The 20,318-nt window shown below is 42.9% G+C and overlaps 1 protein-coding gene across 3 annotated transcripts in view; it reads left to right on the top strand.

The window, feature by feature from the left end:
* The window catches only part of zcchc7 (zinc finger, CCHC domain containing 7), a 78,084-nt gene extending 60,056 nt beyond the window's left edge, over positions 1-18,028 (top strand). For all 3 annotated transcript variants that reach the window (XM_037532607.1, XM_037532609.1, XM_037532608.1), the window contains exons 8-10: positions 14,335-14,427; positions 15,685-15,802; positions 16,610-18,028. In XM_037532607.1, the coding sequence (XP_037388504.1) occupies positions 14,335-14,427; positions 15,685-15,802; positions 16,610-17,112 (714 nt within the window). In that variant the 3' untranslated portion in view covers positions 17,113-18,028. The remainder of the gene's footprint in view (positions 1-14,334; positions 14,428-15,684; positions 15,803-16,609) is intronic.
* The last annotated feature ends 2,290 nt before the right edge of the window (positions 18,029-20,318 follow it).

The raw sequence follows: 20,318 nt of genomic DNA, 5'->3' as shown, positions 1-20,318 counted from the left end.
ACGTCAAGGGGCACGCTGGAACATCTGCACCAACACACACACACACACACACACACACAAACAGTGGTGAAATATAGACCTCAGTTTAAGAGAAAAGAGCAGGTTGTTTGTCAATTAAAAGACGTGATAAAGCATGAAATGGGCTGCCAGGATCGCGCTGTGCCGAGCAGTCACTCGACCTGTCACACACACACACACACACACACACACACACACACACACAGTCTAATTAGTTAGCCCGTCTAATGAAAAGGCCGTACTGTTAGCACTCACCTCTCATACTCACAGAACGAATGAGTCAGATTCAGTACGTTTTAAAGAACTGATTGAAGTGATCCAGATCCATTGATTTGATAAGAGACGTGCAGTTTTTCCTTGTTGTAGTTCAGATTTCTTACATTTTCCATGAACCAACACACACACGATCACACACACCCCCACAAACACTAAGGTTGTGTGATAGGGTGAAAATACAGTGCTGTGCTAAAGTTTTAGGCACTTAAAGAGTTCGTTTAAAACTATTCATCTTATTTTAATCTCTTAACAAATGTATTTTTTCAAGTGAAAAAAAAATCAAGATAACAGAATAAATGAGCATAAATACATAAAAATGATCAAGACTGTCTTTTCAGCAGCAGTTCATCAGTTGAGACCTAGTTTTGTTTCAAATGTCTTTTTTGCATTTATTTGGTTTTCTAAACAAATAAACACCTAATGCCAAATTAAGGATATTTAAATTCAATTTTCTCACGTGCCCAAAACCTTTGCACAGAATTTAATGAAATTCTGCATTTTTTACCACGTTTTATTTGTGTGAGGTATTCAATGTGCTGAATTGTGCAAATTGAACTTTCTTGATTCAGATCTGTCCATCATTGCATGTGCTCCTCCTCTGCTTTGCTCTGGTTTGGCAGGAAGTGCGTCGATGTGCTATATTTTATTTATGTAATAACAAAGTACAGATGTGCACAGTGGAATCAGATGAATGTGCTGTGGAAACGACAGATTACTCCTCACCTCCAGAACTTCACAATCAGTAATTAAGACATGAAACATTTCAAATCATTGGTGCAAATATTGCTCAGCTCCATATTTTCAGAGAAGGAACTTCACAGGAGAAGCAAAAGCGTTTTTAATTTTCTGTGTAAATTAAGGGACCCAGATTTTTTTGACCAGTTCTTTTGGTTCATGTTGTAAATGCCAGTGGGCATTTTAATATTTTTAAAATAAATAACGAAATAAGGCAAAAATGGTGATCCAGTGACGATATTCCCACAGTGATGAGATGATGATGAAATGGTGATGATGTCATATGGGGCAGTCATCGAGTCTCACCGTGTGTTTTATAGCTACTGTACGCTTGGGCTTGTTGTCTCAGGCTCTAATTAACTGATCTAAATCTGTCTCTGTTGATGATGCATGCAGCCCGGAGTCCTAGAAGTGCTGACGATACTCCGAAAAGCATACTAATGTTCTTTATCACTTCAGCGATAATGTTATATGATGTTATATTGCCCACCCCTAACACCCATTGCCCTTGCCCTGGCTCTAATGATATATAATGGGTTTGAGTGGTTTTGTAATGGAGTGTAATAGTTGATGATGGTTTCATATGGACTTGTTTGGTTCTGCTGGGTTTTGCCCATCTGCTGTGGTGCTGCCGTTTATCCTTCGGGTCCTGCCCTGCAGACTGCATGCGTACGTGTGTGTGTGTGGGTGTGGGGGGTGTGTGTGTGTGTGTGGGTGTGTGTGTAAATGTAGTTAAAACGGACTTACCCTCAACAGACGGTGTTTAAGGCCTTTAAACTGTCTGAGACTTGAGGGCTCAAAGTTAAATACAGTGCAGGTACGTGTGTGTGTGTGTGTGTGTGTGTGTGTGTGTGTGTGTGTGTGTGTGCGTGTGTGCGCGCTGCTTTGGGGAGCTGTGGCCTGTCGCCCTGTGCTAGGCCCAGTCAGGTGTGAAAAGGCATTCTGTCAGACCAGTCCTTGCTACTGGGTCTATTTATCCTGTGTGTGCGTGGCCCGCACCTGTCTCCACTAACAAACAACCTCCCAACTCCTCCGACTCCGCCACAAGACCCAAGAGAGAGTGAGTGAAAAGGAGGGAAAGCGAGAGAACGAGAGCTGCTGGGTACCAGCGAATCGTCTCCAAACTAAACGTGTTAAATCACAGAGTAAAGGCTGAGGCTCGTTTCAGGATCTTAGTTAGTTTCCCCCCTTTTAATCTGCCAAGGCATGGTTAGTGTAGCGCTTCTGTGGTGTTGCACTGGAGCGACCAGGCTAATGTGGCTAACAAGTAATGGAAGCTTCTAACCACCAGTTACCATCACATGTTTACTTTGAGTCGAGTTGGTGGGTCATCTCAGCTGGACTTGCTTGTCATTTCTCACGCTGTCTATAAATACAGCCAACAGTGAAAGATGGCAAATAGCATCTGAAAGCCTGAATTCTGTCAAACATTATTCAAAAGATCATTTTTTTGTATTTAAATATTTAAATAAACACATAAATGAAGATAAAGATGACCGGTTTGTCAGATTATTTGAAATAAAAATTTTAAATGTGCTGTCTTGGTGAGAGCAGCATCGCCATATTATATTCTTATCAATATTTTTAAGGAGGTGTTTTAATAACAGTGTTTTTTTATTTATTTAAATTTTAAACCTGCTATACAGCAGGAATGCTGAACGTGCTATGAAAGCGGGACGTTGCGGTAATTCCCTTATTTTTTTGGGTGGCGTTCTTTCAAATTTGCTCAAAGCAGCCGCCTTTTCAGAAGAGCCCAGTCTTGGCCGCTCTTTTTAATTGTGCTGTGATGGACCGAAAGTGCTGCTGCAAAGAGGTTTATGAGGCATTCGGAGAGGATATTGGCCGCTAATTAGCATCTCTAAACCTGCTTTCCAAAATCCGTCCTCGAATTGATTAGCGTAATAATCCTTCGCGGCGTAAACGGAAGAACTGGCGTAATTGAATTAGGGAAATTGTGAAATTTAGGACCGATCCAGATGCATTCAGACCAAAACCTCACAGTCGTCAAATGAAGAGAGGATGAAAATAGCAGGAAGGAAAAGAAGGGCATGGTCAGGACAAGGAGAGGGGAGTGCAGGGGAAAGGTCCTGGTTGCAGAAAGGCCTGAAAAAGAAGGAGAGAGAGATGGAGCATCTGCTGTTTGCGTGTGAGGGAGTAAACGGCGTCGCGTTGGACTCGCAGCGCCATCTGCGGGCTAGTGAGAGGTATCACTGCAGAAGCGCTGAGGACGGGATCCTGTGAACTGTGTGTGCTGTTAATGGTGTTATTTGGGATGTGGGGTCATTTATACCTCAGTAATGCATTGATTTGTTGGGGGGGGGGGGGGGGGGGGGGGGGGGTGTTAGTGAAGCTCCCTGACATTTAGTTTATTTGGGACGCGCGTGTGTTTATTGATCGTTAGCCCAGGGTGAACATCTCAGCAGGGCTTCTTGTCAGAACGTTGAGCTTGTGCTCGCAGATAAAGCTGTTTTATCCATTTTCTTCGTCCATCTCTCGTTCTCTCGCTCCATCTCTGAGCATTTGCCTCCTCTTCCTTCTGCTATTCTCTCTGCTCTGGTCTTCATCCTACATGCACTGTTGTGATTGAGAAACTTCATGAACATTTTATTCAGGCCTTCATTTTGAAGAAATCCATTCGTTCAGTTCGTGATGTGGGGACCCGGCCTCGTCGATAATTCTACCTGAACAGTGCAGTTTTTTGCCAGTGCTTTATTAAAATCCCTGCAAGTAATGGAAGTAGTGTCGTACAGAACGAGGGGCTGAAATGAAGAACATGCTCTTGTGGTGTAATTTAGACAGTCAGCTGTTCAAAGTGCTGTTGAGATGTTTGTTTTATTGGCTCACTGAGGCTAATAATGCTGGACGCTGAAATTCGGTGGTTTTTTTGATGGACTTTTTATTGATGTGATTTATTATACATCCGATTTGGCGAGCGTGCTTTAATATTCGTTTATTCTTGTTTAAAAATGTGTATGATTGTGTGAAGGCATATTTCCTAAGGCTTTTTTTAGTCTGTTGAAATGGGTGTAATCCCTCTAGATTCAGATGAATGATCTTCAGTCTTGAGATGTAGAAGTTCATTGCTTCCAGAAGTCAGAAGCAGGCAGAAGTGTCTTCTTGTGGTTTTACATCATTCTTAGCATTTAAAATGTAAAATTTGAGCTTTGCCTTATTTTTAAAGTAGTCAGTAAAAAGAAGTGATTCATTTTAACTAAGCTAACTTTAAATTCACATTCGTTTTAATGATGTAGACAGAGCAATATAAAATTTAAATGTGTTTATATTTCGCTGTTGTCAGAAGAAAAAGTTAAATCTCCAAAATAATAACTTTACTGGAGAAGGAAAAATCTACTTTGTGTGTTGGGTCATTTCTTTTGGTCCATTCATCATGAAATTTGCACACAACAAAAAGAGCATCAAGCGTTTTCAAATTATGTCAAACTTGAAAAATCTTCTGACAGCAGTGATGTCATTTATTTATTTAGGTTATTTAAGCTTAATATTTTCTCTTTGCATCTTATTAATATCCTTTTTAAGGGTGATATATAAAAAACAAAAAATAATTTTAGCTATAAAAAACAAATTGAATGAAGAAAATGTGCATCTTTTATGAAGTATTGTAAAAATATATGTATATAATTTATTATTGTTATTATTAATGTTATTATTAGGGATAAAAACAGCGATTATAACTTTAGACAGCCGTTTTCATGCATGCCGCGGCTCAATGTGCTTCACAGCGATGTAGAAATGTTCTTTGTGTAATAAAGCGAAACGAACCTGAAGCTGGTCAACTGTGAGTTCACCTCGGTTTCACCTCTCAGACTCAGAGAAGCCCTAACTTACAGGATCTGCAGCACGTCTACAAACCGAGAGATTTGAGGTGAGGAGGAAAAAGAGAGGGAGATAGAGGAGTGGAGGAGAAGAAGTGCAAATGCAAGCAGGTTTTGATTCGGACTGTAGAACCGGCTGCTTCTGGTGGAAAGTGCTCTCGTTATGTTGATGGTCCGTATAAATGATCTACAGATGCTCCACCTATTCACAAACTGTCTGACAGTGTTGGGGTCACAGTGAGAGGCTGGTGGTCGAAGTGTAGATAAGTGCACACTGATCCTCTACAGGGAACACACTTAAATCTGGCACTTTTCTGCTTATTTTAGTGCACGAATTCTATTTATTGACTCCGTTTAAAAAACCATTTTATTTTTAAATATATCTTTAATTTAAATCTAGCGAATAAACAGTACTCGTGTTAAGATGTGCAGAAGTGTGTCCTCTGTAGATCTAGATGTTGACTCAGTTTCACTTAGAAAATCAATAGAACGTGTAAATTGATCGTTTAGCTGGAGCTTCATTTCCTCTTGTTGAGTTGTATTTTGTTGGGTGTGGGGGTCTTTTTCTGGCCCCTCTCCTGAAAATTCTTTTTGGAATTTTGAAGCAACATTTGGAGTCTTTTTGGAATTTGAAGTAGCATCTAAATGAAGGGCATCACTGTCATATAGCTCATTAATTGACGCACTAATTCATCTTTTAATGCGTGAATATTATTAGCGTTTTTTTTTTTATTATTTATCCCACATAATTTTTTCCAGAACAAGCCGAGATTTCGTGAAGAATGGCGTATTGGGGACCGTCCTTCCACATTCACACAAACATCTCACTCAAAGAAATATTTTACATCAAAACTCATGAAAGCAAACACAGAACACGAGCATGTATTAATGACTAATGACTTGATTTAATGATAAATGTGCGAGTGGGCTTGTCAGGTTTAATATAGCTAATGAGGGGCTTTTCATCTACGTGCAAGTTTTCCTTCTGAACTGACTTTAATGCTGTGTGCGGTTCAGTCCAATCAAAACAAGCTATGTGAGATCTGAGCAGCACTTAGGAAGAATGGCCTTATTACCTTATATACACAGATAAATATCTCCCACTGCCATCATGTCATGTATATTAAAGGGGAGTTCCAGTTATCTTGGGGAAACTAAGCAATCTGCATAATTCAGTCATTGAAATGTGAACAGTATAATAATAATTCATGTTTTAATGTGAGAGAAACGTACATTTCTTTACAGAGGTGGTGAGACGGTTTTTATACTACAAAAATACGTTTTCAGGCCAAAACAGTGTCTCGGGCATCAGGCGGCGTAACTTTCTGTGAGGGAGCTTTTAGAGGTGGACGTCTGGTTCCCATCACCGCCACTGTGAACCGTTGTGTAAGGCTCTCTTGACCAGAGCATTTCACACCAAACCACTCTGAATGACCGAGTGCATCATAATTGATTTGTGTAGAGTGTGAAAAGTAAGTGGACTTCCCCTTTCAGTGTTGACAGTAGCCCCCACACCTAACTGAAGGTACAGGTTGAAAGTGTGGGGTGGGTTCTTGGTTGCTTGTTCATCATTGGTTAAATCTGCAAGTTCACATTAGTCCAGGCTGCTGCCGACCTGGACCGTAGGTTTAGGTCGCCCCCTGATGGCCAAGACGGGAATAGCCTCCGGATTGGGCATTTCTCATCCTGTGGTGCTGAATTAATCCTTTGACATTCAGCCATGCATGGCAAACGTTAAGTGTGTGTGTGCGTGCATGGCGCATTGTGCGGTGTGCGCCACTGTGTGTGTTTACATGCAAATGATGTTTGTAATTAAGTGTACCTTACTAATTGCGGCAGATTTAAATTCCAAATGTGTCGAGCGCCTCCCTTTGTTGCCTTTGCGGTGAATATGCAGCACAGCATATCTAACACAAAGCACAGAGTGCCTCTTAATACAGGACGCAGAGGTGGATATACGTTCGTTTCCTCACTCTTCTCTCCCTCTCTCTCTTCATTTTCTCATGCCCTCTCTCCTCCTCTCCCTCTCTTCTCTGCTGAGGTGAGGTGACCACCACTGTGACCTTATGAACAGAAATGTCAGTCAGTGGAAAAACTCTCTCTCTCTCTCTCTCTCTCTCTCTCTCTCTCTCTCTCTCTCTCTCTCTCTCTCTCTCTCTGTCTTTCTATTCTGTCGCTCTCATATTGTCTCTCTCCTTTTTTACTCTCTCTTCCCTTTCTTTATCCTCTCCTGTCTCCTTTTCTCTTTCTCCTGTCTATCTTGTTCTCTCTCTCCTCTCTTGTCGTCTCTTTTTGTTTCTGTACTCTCTTCTCTCTCTCTCTCTCTCTCCTCTGTTCTCGTCTGTCTGTTCTATCTCTCTGTGAGCCTCTCTTTCCTTTATTTACTACTTTATCTCCTGTCTACCTTTCTTACTCTCTCTCTCTCTCACCTGTCTCTTTTTCTTTCTCTCTTTCTCTCCCTCTCTGCTGTGATCTTTTTATTTCTTTACCCTCTCTCTCCCCTTTCTCCTCTATCCTGTCTCTCTCGCTCACTCTCTCCTCCCAGTCTGTGTCTTTTTGTTTTCTGTCAATCTGTCTTCTCTCTCTCTCGCTCTGCTCTCCTCCAACTCCTCTCTCTCTCTCGCTCTCTCTCTCGCTCTCGCTCTGCTCTCCTCCAACTCTCTCTCGCTCTCTCTCTCTCTCTCTCTCTCTCTCTCTCTCTCTCTCTCTCTCTCTCTCTCTCTCTCTCGCTCTCTCTCGCTCTCGCTCTGCTCTCCTCCAACTCCTCACTCTCTCTCGTTCTCTCTCTCTCTCGTTCTCTCTCTCGCGCTCTCTCTCTCTCGCGCTCTCTCTCCCTCCCTCTCTCTCTCGCTCGCTCTCTCGCGCTCTCTCTCTCTCGCGCTCTCGCTCTCTCTCGCTCTCTCTCGCTCTCTCTCGCTCTCTCTCGCGCTCTCTCGCGCTCTCTCTCTCTCTCGCGCTCTCTCTCTCTCTCTCGCTCTGTCTCTCTCTCTCTCTCTCTCTCTCTCTCTCTCTCTCGCTCTGTTTTTTTTGGTGTGTATTGTATGATGTTCTCTGTACTGTGAGCTGAGCTGTTTGAATGTGTTTAATTGTGCTGAGTCATGTTTGAGTGTATTTGTGCTGAGTCGTGATTCTCAGAGAACAGAATTCTGTGATTACATCATAATGTTTCTGTGAACTGGACTTTACTGTTGGGGGGGGGGGGGGGGGTGGTGTTAGACCACCCGAGAAAATAGGCTTCTTCTCACATACGTGCACACCGACACACCATCACACACACATACACACACACACAAGGCCATACACATCCAGCCAGATACCCTCACACACCCTCTCTCTCCCTCTCTCTCTCGCTGTCTCTCTCCCTCTTCCCTCTCCACTGGTTTAGAGGATAGTTTCTGGTTATCAGTCGGATGGCAGCTGTGTGTGCGTGCGAGTGTGTATGTGTGTGGCACTGCATGAGCGACCAGAGGTCGATAGAATTACAAGGTGTGTGGGTGTGTGTGTGAGTGTGTGTGTGTGTAGGCTGCCAGTTTCTTCTCACTGCATTTGAATTACAAAAGCAAGATGAGAGAGAGCGAGAGCGAGAGAGAGAGTCGGTCAGAGAGAGCTGGCATGGAAATGACTAAAAAAAGCTTTATCTGTTAGCGTCCTCCCTTCCACCCTGCTCTGGCCACTGAGAGAGAGAGAGAGCGAGCCAGCGAGAGAGAGAGAGAGAGAGAGAGAGAGAGAGATGACAAGGATATGAGTGAAAGTATGCAGCATATCATTTCACTGCATCCTTTGCAGAGCTGTACCTCTCTGACCGCAGAAAGATTTCAGTCAGTTATGATTCCAAAGGAAATGATTCAGTAAGTAATTCATTCTGACATTTTCAATGTGATTCAATTTGGTTACGATTCTTAAAGAAGCAATTCAGTGCATCACGAGTCCTCACATTTCACCCCGATTCTTTAGGAGTCGATTCAGTGCATCGTTAATCCTCACATTTCACCCTGATTCATTTAGACTGTGATTCTTTAGGATGTAATTTAGTGCATTATTATCATGAATTTCACCATGATAGTTAGATCCTGATACGATTCACTGCTTCATAACTTTTTCACCCTGATTCACTTGGATTACAGTTATCCTGTTAGCTTTTTTCCACCTCTTCTTTCATTCCCTAATTCAGCTCTTCCTCATTTATCTTCCATTTGAATCACACACAGAATCTTTACACTGCAGGACTCACTGAGGTGTTAGCAACTCCGGTGTGTTGTGAGAGAAGGATGCAGTTCTAATGAAACACACCCCACACACACACACACACACACACACACGGAGAACAGTATTTGATCAATCTTTCTCCAGGGTTCCCCCAGAGTTTTCAGTAGCGTATGCAAAACTCGCCCCAAATCCCACTACCTACCTCTAATCCGCCAACCACACAAAGACTGTTTGCTTTGTGTGTGTGTGTGTGTGTGTACATACGTGTGTGTGTATAGAGGTGTGTGTTGTGTGCTTGTACTGGTAACAGTTCAGTTTGGTGTGGTTTTAGGGATTAGTGATGTCTCCACCAGCAGCCAAGGTGAAGAGCAGGTTGCCAGTTGCTCTGCATGTGTGTGTGTGTTCTTTACAGATATTTCGATGAGCTTTTATTTCAGCATTCATTTATTGTCAAATAGGACTATATTCTAATAACCTGCCCCATGAAATAAGCTGGAAATGAAAGATTTATTGCTGACAGCAAAGTGCTGCCGATGAACTGAACACAGAATATGATAGTTCATGTGAAATGCACCCAAAAATAAGCTGTGAAACTTTTAGCAGGAAACACGTGTGCTGGACAGAATAAAGTGCATTGAGATTGAAACAATATAAGATTTTGTCGATTTATGTATATTGGTGTTTATTTCTTGCAATATACAGAATTTTACCTGCAGTAATTCAGGTTCACAAAAGGGGGCGTACTCAGTGTTTTTGAGAATCATTAAAAGAAATAGTTTCGGGGGGGTTTACCAAAATGTGAGGCTCAGTGTATATTAGCAAACATAGCGAATGCATTAGACGCAGCAGGAGTGCCTCACTGAGGATGACCAGTCTGACTCGTTGACTCCTGAATCGCTTCAGGATTGTCATGACATTGTAGCCCCAAACTGAACAGTTCGCATCACAAAGCCCTTTCTTTATACACATACACATATATGTATTTATTCCATAATGTTGGAATTACTACAACTACCATAAACGCTAGAACTGAATGTGTGTCACAGGTCACATGACTTCACCTAATGAGACTTCAGCAGTGGGAAAATGTGCAATATTTCCCCAGCCATAAAGGGAGAATAGTTCAGGAGTTCCACGATTGCCTACAACTTCACTGAGCACTACAGTTTTACCGAATGTTTGAACGTATATGTGGGCGCTGCGCAAGTTCTTTCACATTCGTGTAACTGCAGTGTTCTTTGTTTTCACACAGGGTTCGTTTCTTTACACGTGCAGCTGTGTTGTCACATTGTACCACCTTGTTTAGCATCTAAAAAAAAAAAAAAGCTAGAAAGAGAGAGAGTGAGTTCAGAAACCAAGAAAGTCTGCCGAACTTTATATTAAATAAGACTTATAATAATGTATATTACATAATCATATAATACTACTAATATTAGCTGCAAAACTGCTGTTTTTCTGATGTTTTTTTGTCTTTAAAAAGCTACTAAGCTTTAAAATAAGCTACATTAATTGAAGCCCTACACATAACATAACCATTAAGACCCATGAGTAGAGAAGCCGAAAGTAGCCAAAGAAAAGTACAAATACTCAGATAATATCCTGAGTCCAGTGTGATTAAAAGTATGTTCCCATGAGTAGAAATGCAAAAGCACTGGGTCAAAACACACTTAAGTACTGAGGATCTGTAAGAACTGCAGTGGAACTTCTTAGTATATCCAGCAACTGTCAGCGCAGGAACTGAAATCTGTTACCGTCTGTTTTTTCTCTTTTTTTGGGATATTTAACTGAGTAAAAAGTCATTTTTTACTTATTAATATACTTGAATATAAGGGAAAAATACCCTAATGTAATGTAACTGAGGCTGGTATCTTGTTGCATTTTAGTTTTCCCCCCAAACTTTCTTAATCATGCTGTTCTAACTGGGCTCATCTTGCTTTATAATAATCCATGAGACTCTCTGCATTAACGTGGTTTTGCCTGGCGCAAAGCAAGACGAAAGTCCCGCAGCCTTTAGTGGCTACTGCTTTCGCTTAACATATATTGTGTGTATATTCAGTACTTTATAATGACCTCAGATGTGCCTCTGCTTTAAAAATCAGAACGGATCGTTCTATAATGACCAAGTTCTGCTGAGAGGAGATGACAGTTTGTTCTTTCTTTGGTCCGTTCAAACGTCTTTGGTCTGTATTGCATTCATACCGACCTGCTCGAGGGGTCTCGGCCCGCCTATTTGGTGCGAATCAGAGGTTGGATGGCAGCAAGTGAAAAACATTTTTGATTTGAATCAAATCAAATCGTATCTGCCAAGTCGCAGTGCAGCCTAAAACTACTGTAGTCTCTCAAAGTCGACCTTAAATTATCAGCCGAAGTCTGTATCAGTTATAAAGTGCATATCTGTGGGCCCTAATACATGCCCTCACTCCACACTCCTCCCCTGCCTACGCACATGCATAAGCCTGTGTTCATAGATCATATAGTATCGTGGTGTAAATGCCGATATTTGGAAGTTATTGCATGCATGTTTGTGCAGGCCTGCATTTATGCAGCTTATTGTTGCATATATGCAGGCGTTTTGCCCCTGTGTGTGCATGTGGGTCTGTCCTGTGACCCCCTGAAAGCGGCGGCTGACTCTTGGCCCTGTAACACAAGCGTATCAGAGACCACCCTCTGGCCTGCTAATCCGTTTAGATGGGGCCGATAGAGGCGCACAAAAGCGCGGTAATTAATAGTGCTATAGAGCTTTATGCATGGAGGACCGGATGGAGGGAGGAGGGAGGAGGGGGGGGCTTTTTGTTCCCTCGCTCGCTCTCTTCCTCCTTTTTTCCTCCACCTCTGAGGCCGAGTGCAGTAACAGGAGCTCAAGGTCAAGGGAAGGGGGGAGGTGTGTGTGTGTGTGTGTGTGTGTGTGTGTGTGTGGGATGTCCCACAGGCCAATTTGCATGAGAGATGAGCAAAAAGAGAGAGAGGGAGAGACAGCAGCAGAGACGAGATAAGAAGAGATAGCTGCCTAAGAACGAGAAAACAGACGGGTGTTAGTCAAAGGTGGGCTGAGAAAGTAAGGGAGAGGTGGAGAAGTAGAAAAGGAGCGAGGGATGGCTGTACAGAAAAAAGAGGGAAGAAGGTGAATGTATCTTTCTCATTGCTCCTTACGGTATCAAAGAGTGAAGCCCACTGCCGATAACCTGAGAAGAAATGAGTGTAGACAGACAGTTACAGTATATTATATAACTTCGATGAATTATTTATAGCCATAGTGCAGTCAAATTCTCACATTGTGATCCAAATCTTTTTTTGACATTAAATCTGTGACTAGTAACACTTTTTTACTGCTGTACCGAAGTTTGACTGGCCTGCAAGCCAGGGCACGTTTCACCACAGTTCCAAAGTTAGAGGGGGCCAGAAGACGGGACACGTTTCACCACAGTTTCAGAATTTGACTGGGTGAGAAGCTGAGGCTGCGTGTCTGCGTGCGTGTCTGCGTGCGTGTCTGCGTGCGTGTCTGCGTGCGTCTCTGCGTGCGTCTCTGCGTGCGTGTCTGCGTGCGTGTCTGCGTGCGTGTCTGCGTGCGTCTCTGCGTGCGTGTCTGCGTGCGTGTCTGCGTGCGTGTCTGCGTGTGTGTCTGCTTGCCTGTCTGCGTGCGTGTCTGCGTGTGTCTCTGCGTGCGTGTCTGCGTGTGTCTGCGTGCGTGTGTCTCTCTGTGCGTTTTGTTTGATGTTAATTTGTATTGTTTGAACATTAAAGCATCCTTGGATTTGAGAAAGGCGCTGTATAAATAAACCTTTTCATTAGTTATTATAACATATGAATCTACAATGTTGATGTTGAATTAAATAATGAATAGAAAGAGCACTTCCCACCGTTTGACCTGTACTATATAGGCCTTCCTTTCCTGCCTTATGAGGGGCAGTAGAGAACAGAGAGGGGGACAGATGAGTAGAAGAATATGGGGCAGTCTGGGGGATCTAAAAGGGGTGATGGAGGGAGAGAAAGAAAGGGTTTGGGGGGAGGTTATGGCCTTTGTGATGGTGATGGAGGTGCAGTCTCCAGGCCCAAGCTGATAATGACCAACACCTCTAATAACATACAGCCCCCATTTACTGTTGAGAACAGAGTAAATCTGTAAAAGATTCAGAGAGAGAGGCAGAGAAAAAGACAGAGACAGAGTCCTGTGTTTATAATATGATACGGTGGAATCACGTGTTTCTTACTGAAAGTGTGTGTGTGTGTGTGTGTGTGTGTGTGTGTAAACCCCTTGAGGAGACATTAAAAGAGAATATGTGCATAGTTTCTTTCACACACACACGCATACATGCTGCACACACACACACACACACACACACACACACACACACACCAGTCGGCTTACTCTCTCTTTATCAGAGCGTATTTACGGAGGGCGATGGAGCGTGAAACGCCTTTGGGCTCTCCGGGACCAGATGGGGACACACACACACGCACACACACACACACACACACACACACACACACACACTGAGCAAGTTTCTCCAAAGGCGGTGTGTTATCAGTAGCGTATTACTGAGCTTCATTGATAGGCTCAGTAATCACTCCCTCCAATCTGCTTAATGGAAAGAAGAAATGGAATGTCTATGAGGAAAGGGAGGAGAGGGGGATGAAAGAAACTAGAGAGAGAGTGAGGGAGAGGACAGGTTATAACTAAGCTCCCTTATTCATGTGTTCATGTATGGGCTGGAGAAGTGAATAAAGGAAGTGTTTGCGGGAAATAGAATGAGGGCAGGGTGAAGCTGCAGCTAAACACAAAGACGAGCGCGTGAGATGAGCACGGTGTTGGTGGGTGATGGAAAGGGGGCTAAAGGTGCAGCTAATGCAGACACTCTGTAGTCAGCCTCTTTCCCCTATTAGGAACTCCAGGTCTAAACTGGTTTAGTGTATGTATGTGTGTGTGTGTGTGTATGTATATATGTGTGTGTGTATATATATATATATATATATACACAGCCCCCAGAGACACCTGCCCCCTCTTAATTTCCAAGTTTTCCTGATTTTCAACATTAACACGTCTTCTAAAGAGAGCACACTTCTGCCCACTTTAATGCTGATGGGATATGAAACGAAATGATAGTCATGTGTTCTCAGTCATTCTGATGTGCACAGTTTATGAAGGAAAGGACTTGCGGCTAAAGGCACGTTGGACGTATTTAACCTCAATGGTCTTTTGATTTGGTTCATATCTACAAGAGTAAAATGTTAACATCCATTTCTTTCCTTTCTCTTTTCTCTCTTATAGACAGTGGCGGGTCTCCCAGTACAAGCTCCTTATCCAAAAGCCAAGACCTCTGGATTCTGCTACAACTGCTCTAAACAAGGACACTTCGGCCATGTGAGTCATGGCTTGTTGCGTCGGCACACTGAGCCCTTCAGCCTAGAGTTAAATGCTTCGGTCCAGCTTCAGGAGCCGTTTAGGAGTTCTCCATTAGGAAGAGCCTCATGCAGTGTTAGAACTAGCTGGTGTTGACCTGGTCCTCTCTTGGGTTTAGCTTAAATTGAAGAGAATATGAACTTTTATCTAATGTCACCATGCGAATCATTTCCACTTTGGCCCAGAAATTGCATAACAAATTGTTTACAGCTGCTGCTGTCGTGCGCTGCAGCTTTCCTTACTAGTGTTGCACAGTGCATCAACAGTTCACTGCTTTTTTTCAAAAGGCACGATGAAAAATATTTAATACTTTTGAAACTTTTTTCTTAAATAGGCTAAAACTGTTTAGACCTATTCTTCCTGTAGGTGAATCAAATGTGGAATCAGATGGGCAGAAACAAATCACTATGTGAGTCATTCAGTGATTCACACTGACCGGCCATCTCGTTGAGTTCTCCTCCTTGTATCAACTCATTTGGTCACTTTTTTCAGCTCCACTCTCCATGTAGGAGCACTTTGTAGTTCTACTATTACAGACTGCGATTCTTCAGTGGTCAGGACCCCCATGGACCCTCACAGAGCAGGTATTTGGGAGGTAGATTATTCTCAGCACTGCAGTAACACTGATGTGGAAGTGATGTGTTAGTGGGTGTTGCGCTGGTCTGAGTGGATCAGACAAGGCAGTGCTGCTGGAGTTTTTAAACCCCTCAGTTTCACTGCTGGACTTAGAATAGCCCACCAACCAAACATATCCAGCCAACAGCGCCCTGTGACCTAGAGCACCTACAGAAACTGGAGCAGCAGATGAGCTGCTGTCTCTAACTTCTGCAAGATAATGCAGTGGACAGTCAGTGGACAAAAGTCCAGCGGCTCCGCACAGCACACACTAACACACCACCACCACGTCAGTGTTACTGCAGTGCTGAATGATCCACCACCCAGATAGAACCTGCTCTGTGAGGTTCTGACCTGAGAACGACAGTCTATAGGGTAAGTGGAGCTGACGAGATGGACAGCGAGTGTACGTGAAAGGTACTTCATGAAGTTGCTGGCCTGTGTGTGTGACCATTTTATCCGATGAATGTTGGGCTGTTGTATTTTTATTTTTTGTTGTGTTTCCTCATCTCACTGCTAATCTGTTGATATGGAAGTCAGAATTCAGGAATCCTGTCGGCTGTAATTTCACTGCATCGGAATTTCATATTTGTGTGTGTGTAGGAGTGCATGGTGAAGAGGATGTTTATGGGGACGTATCCCACGCTGCCTTTTGTCTCCTACTATGACCAGCGTAAGGATCTAAGACGCCAGGAGAGCAGAGTGCAGAAACAAGTACAAGGTTGGTAGAACTATTTCTGACTGGCTGCCCAGATCACACGTATAACCAACAACCAGGAGCCTTCACATGATGGTGATATGCAGTACCGTGCGATAGGTCAGGGTGCATCACTGAGGGAGGAGAAAACGCCTCTTGTAAAAGACGAGAAGTCCTCGTTATCACCCAGCGTTGCCCCAGTTATCTGAAGTGGTAGCTCATTAGGCTGTTTTTGAATTATAAAACATGTTTTTGACACAAAAGTTAACAGGATAAGTTAACCTAGGCATCTAAATCATCAAAACCCGGGCAATAATAATAATATTGTAAATAAATATTGTAATAATATGTAAAAACAATACAGAACAACAGCATATTTTTAAGCAAACATTAATGCAGTAAAAAATAACTTCCTTGTTTTCAAAAAAGTAGATATAGATATTGTAAGTAGTTAAAAGAGCACAAGATTTTTTATTGGCCAAATGAGACGATGATAACCTCAAATAATAGTGGGCGTTTCACAAGGAAACGTTTGAAAAATTCAATATCACTACTTACTGTATTAATGCTCTTTGTATTTATTCCACTATTAATGTGTTTCTGAGTAAATAAACACTTACTGCCCGGTTAAATAGCTTGATAACTTGGCTAAGGTGGCGTTTTCTGTGCTGATTAGTAACATCCTCAAGCTTTAAAACTGGGAAATTAGTAAACTTAAGACACCAGACAAGTCTTCGCTGGTCAGCTGCGTTTGTGGCAACCGTGTAAGCTAGATTTTCTCCCGAGCGACAGTGCTCATGTAACCGATGTCCCTTTTTGTGTGTTTTGCAGCGTTGCAGAATGCCGGTCTGTTAGAGCCGTCAGAGGAAGCTGTATATACTCCCCAGCCCCCCCAAAAGAAACGGAAACACAATCTCAAAAACACACTTTTCTCATTCACGCCCAGCGGACTCCCCCCGAAGAAACGCATCGCACACACCCCTAAACATCCCCCAGCAACACCCAAAGTCAGTGCACAGACCCCGGCGAAGAACACCACACCCAGTCACCAACTAGAGGGGAAGAAGAAGAAGAAGAAGAAGAAGAACAAGAAGAATGACGTGAGTGTAATCGACGGGGACCAGGAATTTCCTCGAGGGTTCCAGAAAAGCCTCCACAGCAGAGCAGCCAAAGGCAGCCCTGCTATGCTCTTCAGCTCAGGGAAAGGCTTGGAGAAAAGCAATAAGAAGAAAAACAAATTAAAGAAGTGGACGAGAAAAGCAGCTAATGACAAGAACCACGAAGCCTCGGATGAAAACCTCTTTCTGATCAAACAAAGGAAGCACAGCAGATAGCCGTGTGCGGGAAGGAAGGAGAGTGTGAGGGTGCGTGTGTGCAGACATGGATGTGTGTCAATCTCTGAATCCGTCTGATGAGGACCGTTGTTAGAATGAGCTCTAGAATTTGGCTCCCTCTGCTGGCCAAAGCCGAAAGTGCAGGCACATTTTGTACAGCTTAAAGAAATACGTGCTAACATTGGATGGACACCAGTACTCAATTAACTTGATTTGCATAACGGTATATAACGGTAATTCAGTTTCATTCCCTTTTAACAACATTAGCCACTGTTTTTCTGGAAGAAACCGAGTCTAACATTACTGACGTTGCGCTGGTGCTGGTGCTCATCAATTAGCATGATTTCCATGACGTTTTTAAGAGCTTTGTGATTGTTTGCCAGTATTAAGAAAACCCTGACCGGATATATTAATAAGCCACCGATGAAAAACTCGTTTGTCCTGGTAAAATCAGATGCACAGGAAATAACATCCGCCAAGCCTACTGTCCAAAACCACACACTACAGTAAACACACGGACACGACGTATTCTTAATAGCTTTTAATTACTAAATCTCCGCTACTTCATAGCTTCCAGCGAATGTGAAGCAGATTTTATGAGTTTGTTTTTGTCATTATTTCTCCACTTGCCAAACGAACCGTTGAAGATCAGATTTGAGCAGAGGAATATTTCATTTTTAATCTTATGCCATTTCAGTTTGGAAGGACTGTTGGAAAACTGCATTGCGCTGCTGAAGATGCTGCTTGTGCAAACAATTATAGAATGTTTGTATTTATATTGTGTACATGTCTGTGGTTCGGCTGCAGAGGCAAATAAAGGCCGGTTTTTTTTTTTTTCATATCCTGCTCATCGCTGTTTGAGTAACAGCGCCACATCTGTCCATACGTTGTATTAAATGTTTGTTTGCTAATGTGACGTTTTGTTTTTTGACTTTCTTTATAGTTACTGCAGCTTTGGTTAATATGAGCCAGTGAAGGAAGGAAACCACCTTCAAGCCAAACTGTTTCAGGAGGAGCACAAAATCTATTGCCTTTTTTTTTTTTCTTTCTTTTTCTCGTAGTTTGCTGGATTCCACCCTGCATGTTTGACAGCAACCTGCTCATTTTCTGGACATGCAGGCTGGGGGTGGGGCAGACTAAACTGACCAATCAGAGGCCCTGAAGCAGCTGTACCCATGTCCACTTTGTCTCTTCCGCCACCCTGCTGTTTTCTTTCACTGGTCTCCTGTCTAAACGCTTTCCTCCGTCAGTTTATGCCCCTGTGGCCTTCATGTTTTGGTCCAAATCCTTATACAGCCCTGAGAACTACCTGAAACTAGCCTGACTCACAGCGCCCAAGTCTGAATGCAGCCCGAGCCCAACAAACATTTTGTCCAAACTCAACCTGAACCACATCTTTTAGATTTGAGTCCGAAACTGACCCAAGCAAGACGAATTTATGTCCAAACCCAAACCTCGGCACCTAGTTTTGAGTCTGAACCCAACCCAAGCCCAGCATAATTTTGTCCTGACTCAGTCCAAACCACATTAAACTTTAAGTCCAGATCTGTCCGGAGCCTGACAAAATTTTGTCCGAACCCAAACGATATTTTTAAGTTTCGTGTCTGAAACTGACCCAAGCCTGAGAAATGAATGTAACAACCGGCCAGAATCACATCAGGTTTTGAGTCCACAACTGTCCCAAGCCCAAGACCTGTCCCACAGCACCGCATCCTGAGTCTCAACGCGATCCAACCCTGATAAATGTAATAATAATTAATAATAATAATGATTGGCCCCATTTGTTGGAAAGCAAAACTTGACTGGTTCCACTGTCGATTCTTATAACGCTGCTGGTAAATCTGACTTTAGGCTTTCAGTTCATAGAGCTGCTGCTGTTTTCCATTCCTGACACCATTTCAAACCACGTCAGAGTCCAAACACAAGCCAAGCCCAAATAATTGAATAATTAATAATAATAATTGGTCCTGCTTGCTGGAAATCAAAATTTGACTGGTTCCGCCATCAGTTCTTAATTATGCTGGTGGTAAATCTGACCTTAGGCCTTCAGTTTATAGAGTTGCAGCTGCTGCTGCTGTTTTCCATTCCTGACAACATTTCGGACCACCAGTCCAAACCCAACAAAATTTTGTCCAGTATCGGCCAGAATGACATCATTAAGTCTTGAGTCCCATTTAGAGAGTACCCTTTATTTGTAATGTCGACATAATGACCCGTGGTCATCACCGCCAAGTAAAATCCAAGATGGCAAAAATATTTTCCAGTTAACCTTTTCACTTCAAGCTACTCTTTGATTACATCTTGACCGATTTATACAGAAAATTTTCTTTAAAAAGTCAAACGCATGACATTAGATGTCAGTGGGTAGTTGTCAGTACCTCCGTTGGCTAAGTGAGGAAACCCCATGACTGAAGAGCTGTTACTTTTACTGATTATATATCCAAAGGCTAGTTGAGCTGAGTCTGGCTGTCCGTCTGAACCTAGGCTGTGCTAGAATGTGATTTGTGTGGGAGATGTGTGCTGTGCTGTGCCGCGCTGCTTCTGTATGTGCACGGACTCGCAAGCTATTTATCTTTCCCTTTGAAGGCTCCGTGAACGTTCTCTGCTAGTAAATCTAGGGAGCGCTGTGTTGTAAACCAAATACAAATGTTGTGCCAAGCATTGCAGCACAGCCCTCATGCCAGGAGAAAAATATCATGTCAGAAGTTTGCTTTTTTTCCCAGAGCATTCTCAGACAGAGTGTCAACTGAAGCGTCTCCTGGAACTTGGCATTAGAGCCGTTAGACAGAAAAGGGCAGCGAAAAACAAGGAGGCCGCACATACTCACACATGGTCTCTCGGTGCTTTACGCCGAGTTCTACACTGTTGAGTCAGAAGGCGCTCGGTTGTAGTTCTTTCTGTGAATCATTGTGATCAGGCTTGAGTCAGTCCACTGAGATAGCCAGCCTGCATGTTACCGTAAGGCCAAACCACACACATTCCCAAAAACAAGCAATCCTGCTTTTACTCCAACATGGAAAACTCACTCTTCACTACATTCAGCCTTTCTCTGCAGAAGTGGGTCATAAACAGCAGTGTTAACAGCAACTCTCAGTGCCTTCTAGCCTTAATCATTTCTGTGAAATAAAAATAGACATGTGATTTTGTTCATTTTTATTTAATAGAATAATTAAGCTTGTATTGAAACAAAAGGGTAAAATTCTTGG

This window comes from Pygocentrus nattereri, chromosome 22, assembly GCF_015220715.1.
Source record: "Pygocentrus nattereri isolate fPygNat1 chromosome 22, fPygNat1.pri, whole genome shotgun sequence".
Taxonomy (NCBI): domain Eukaryota; kingdom Metazoa; phylum Chordata; class Actinopteri; order Characiformes; family Serrasalmidae; genus Pygocentrus; species Pygocentrus nattereri.
This window is presented reverse-complemented; position numbering and strand designations above follow the sequence as displayed.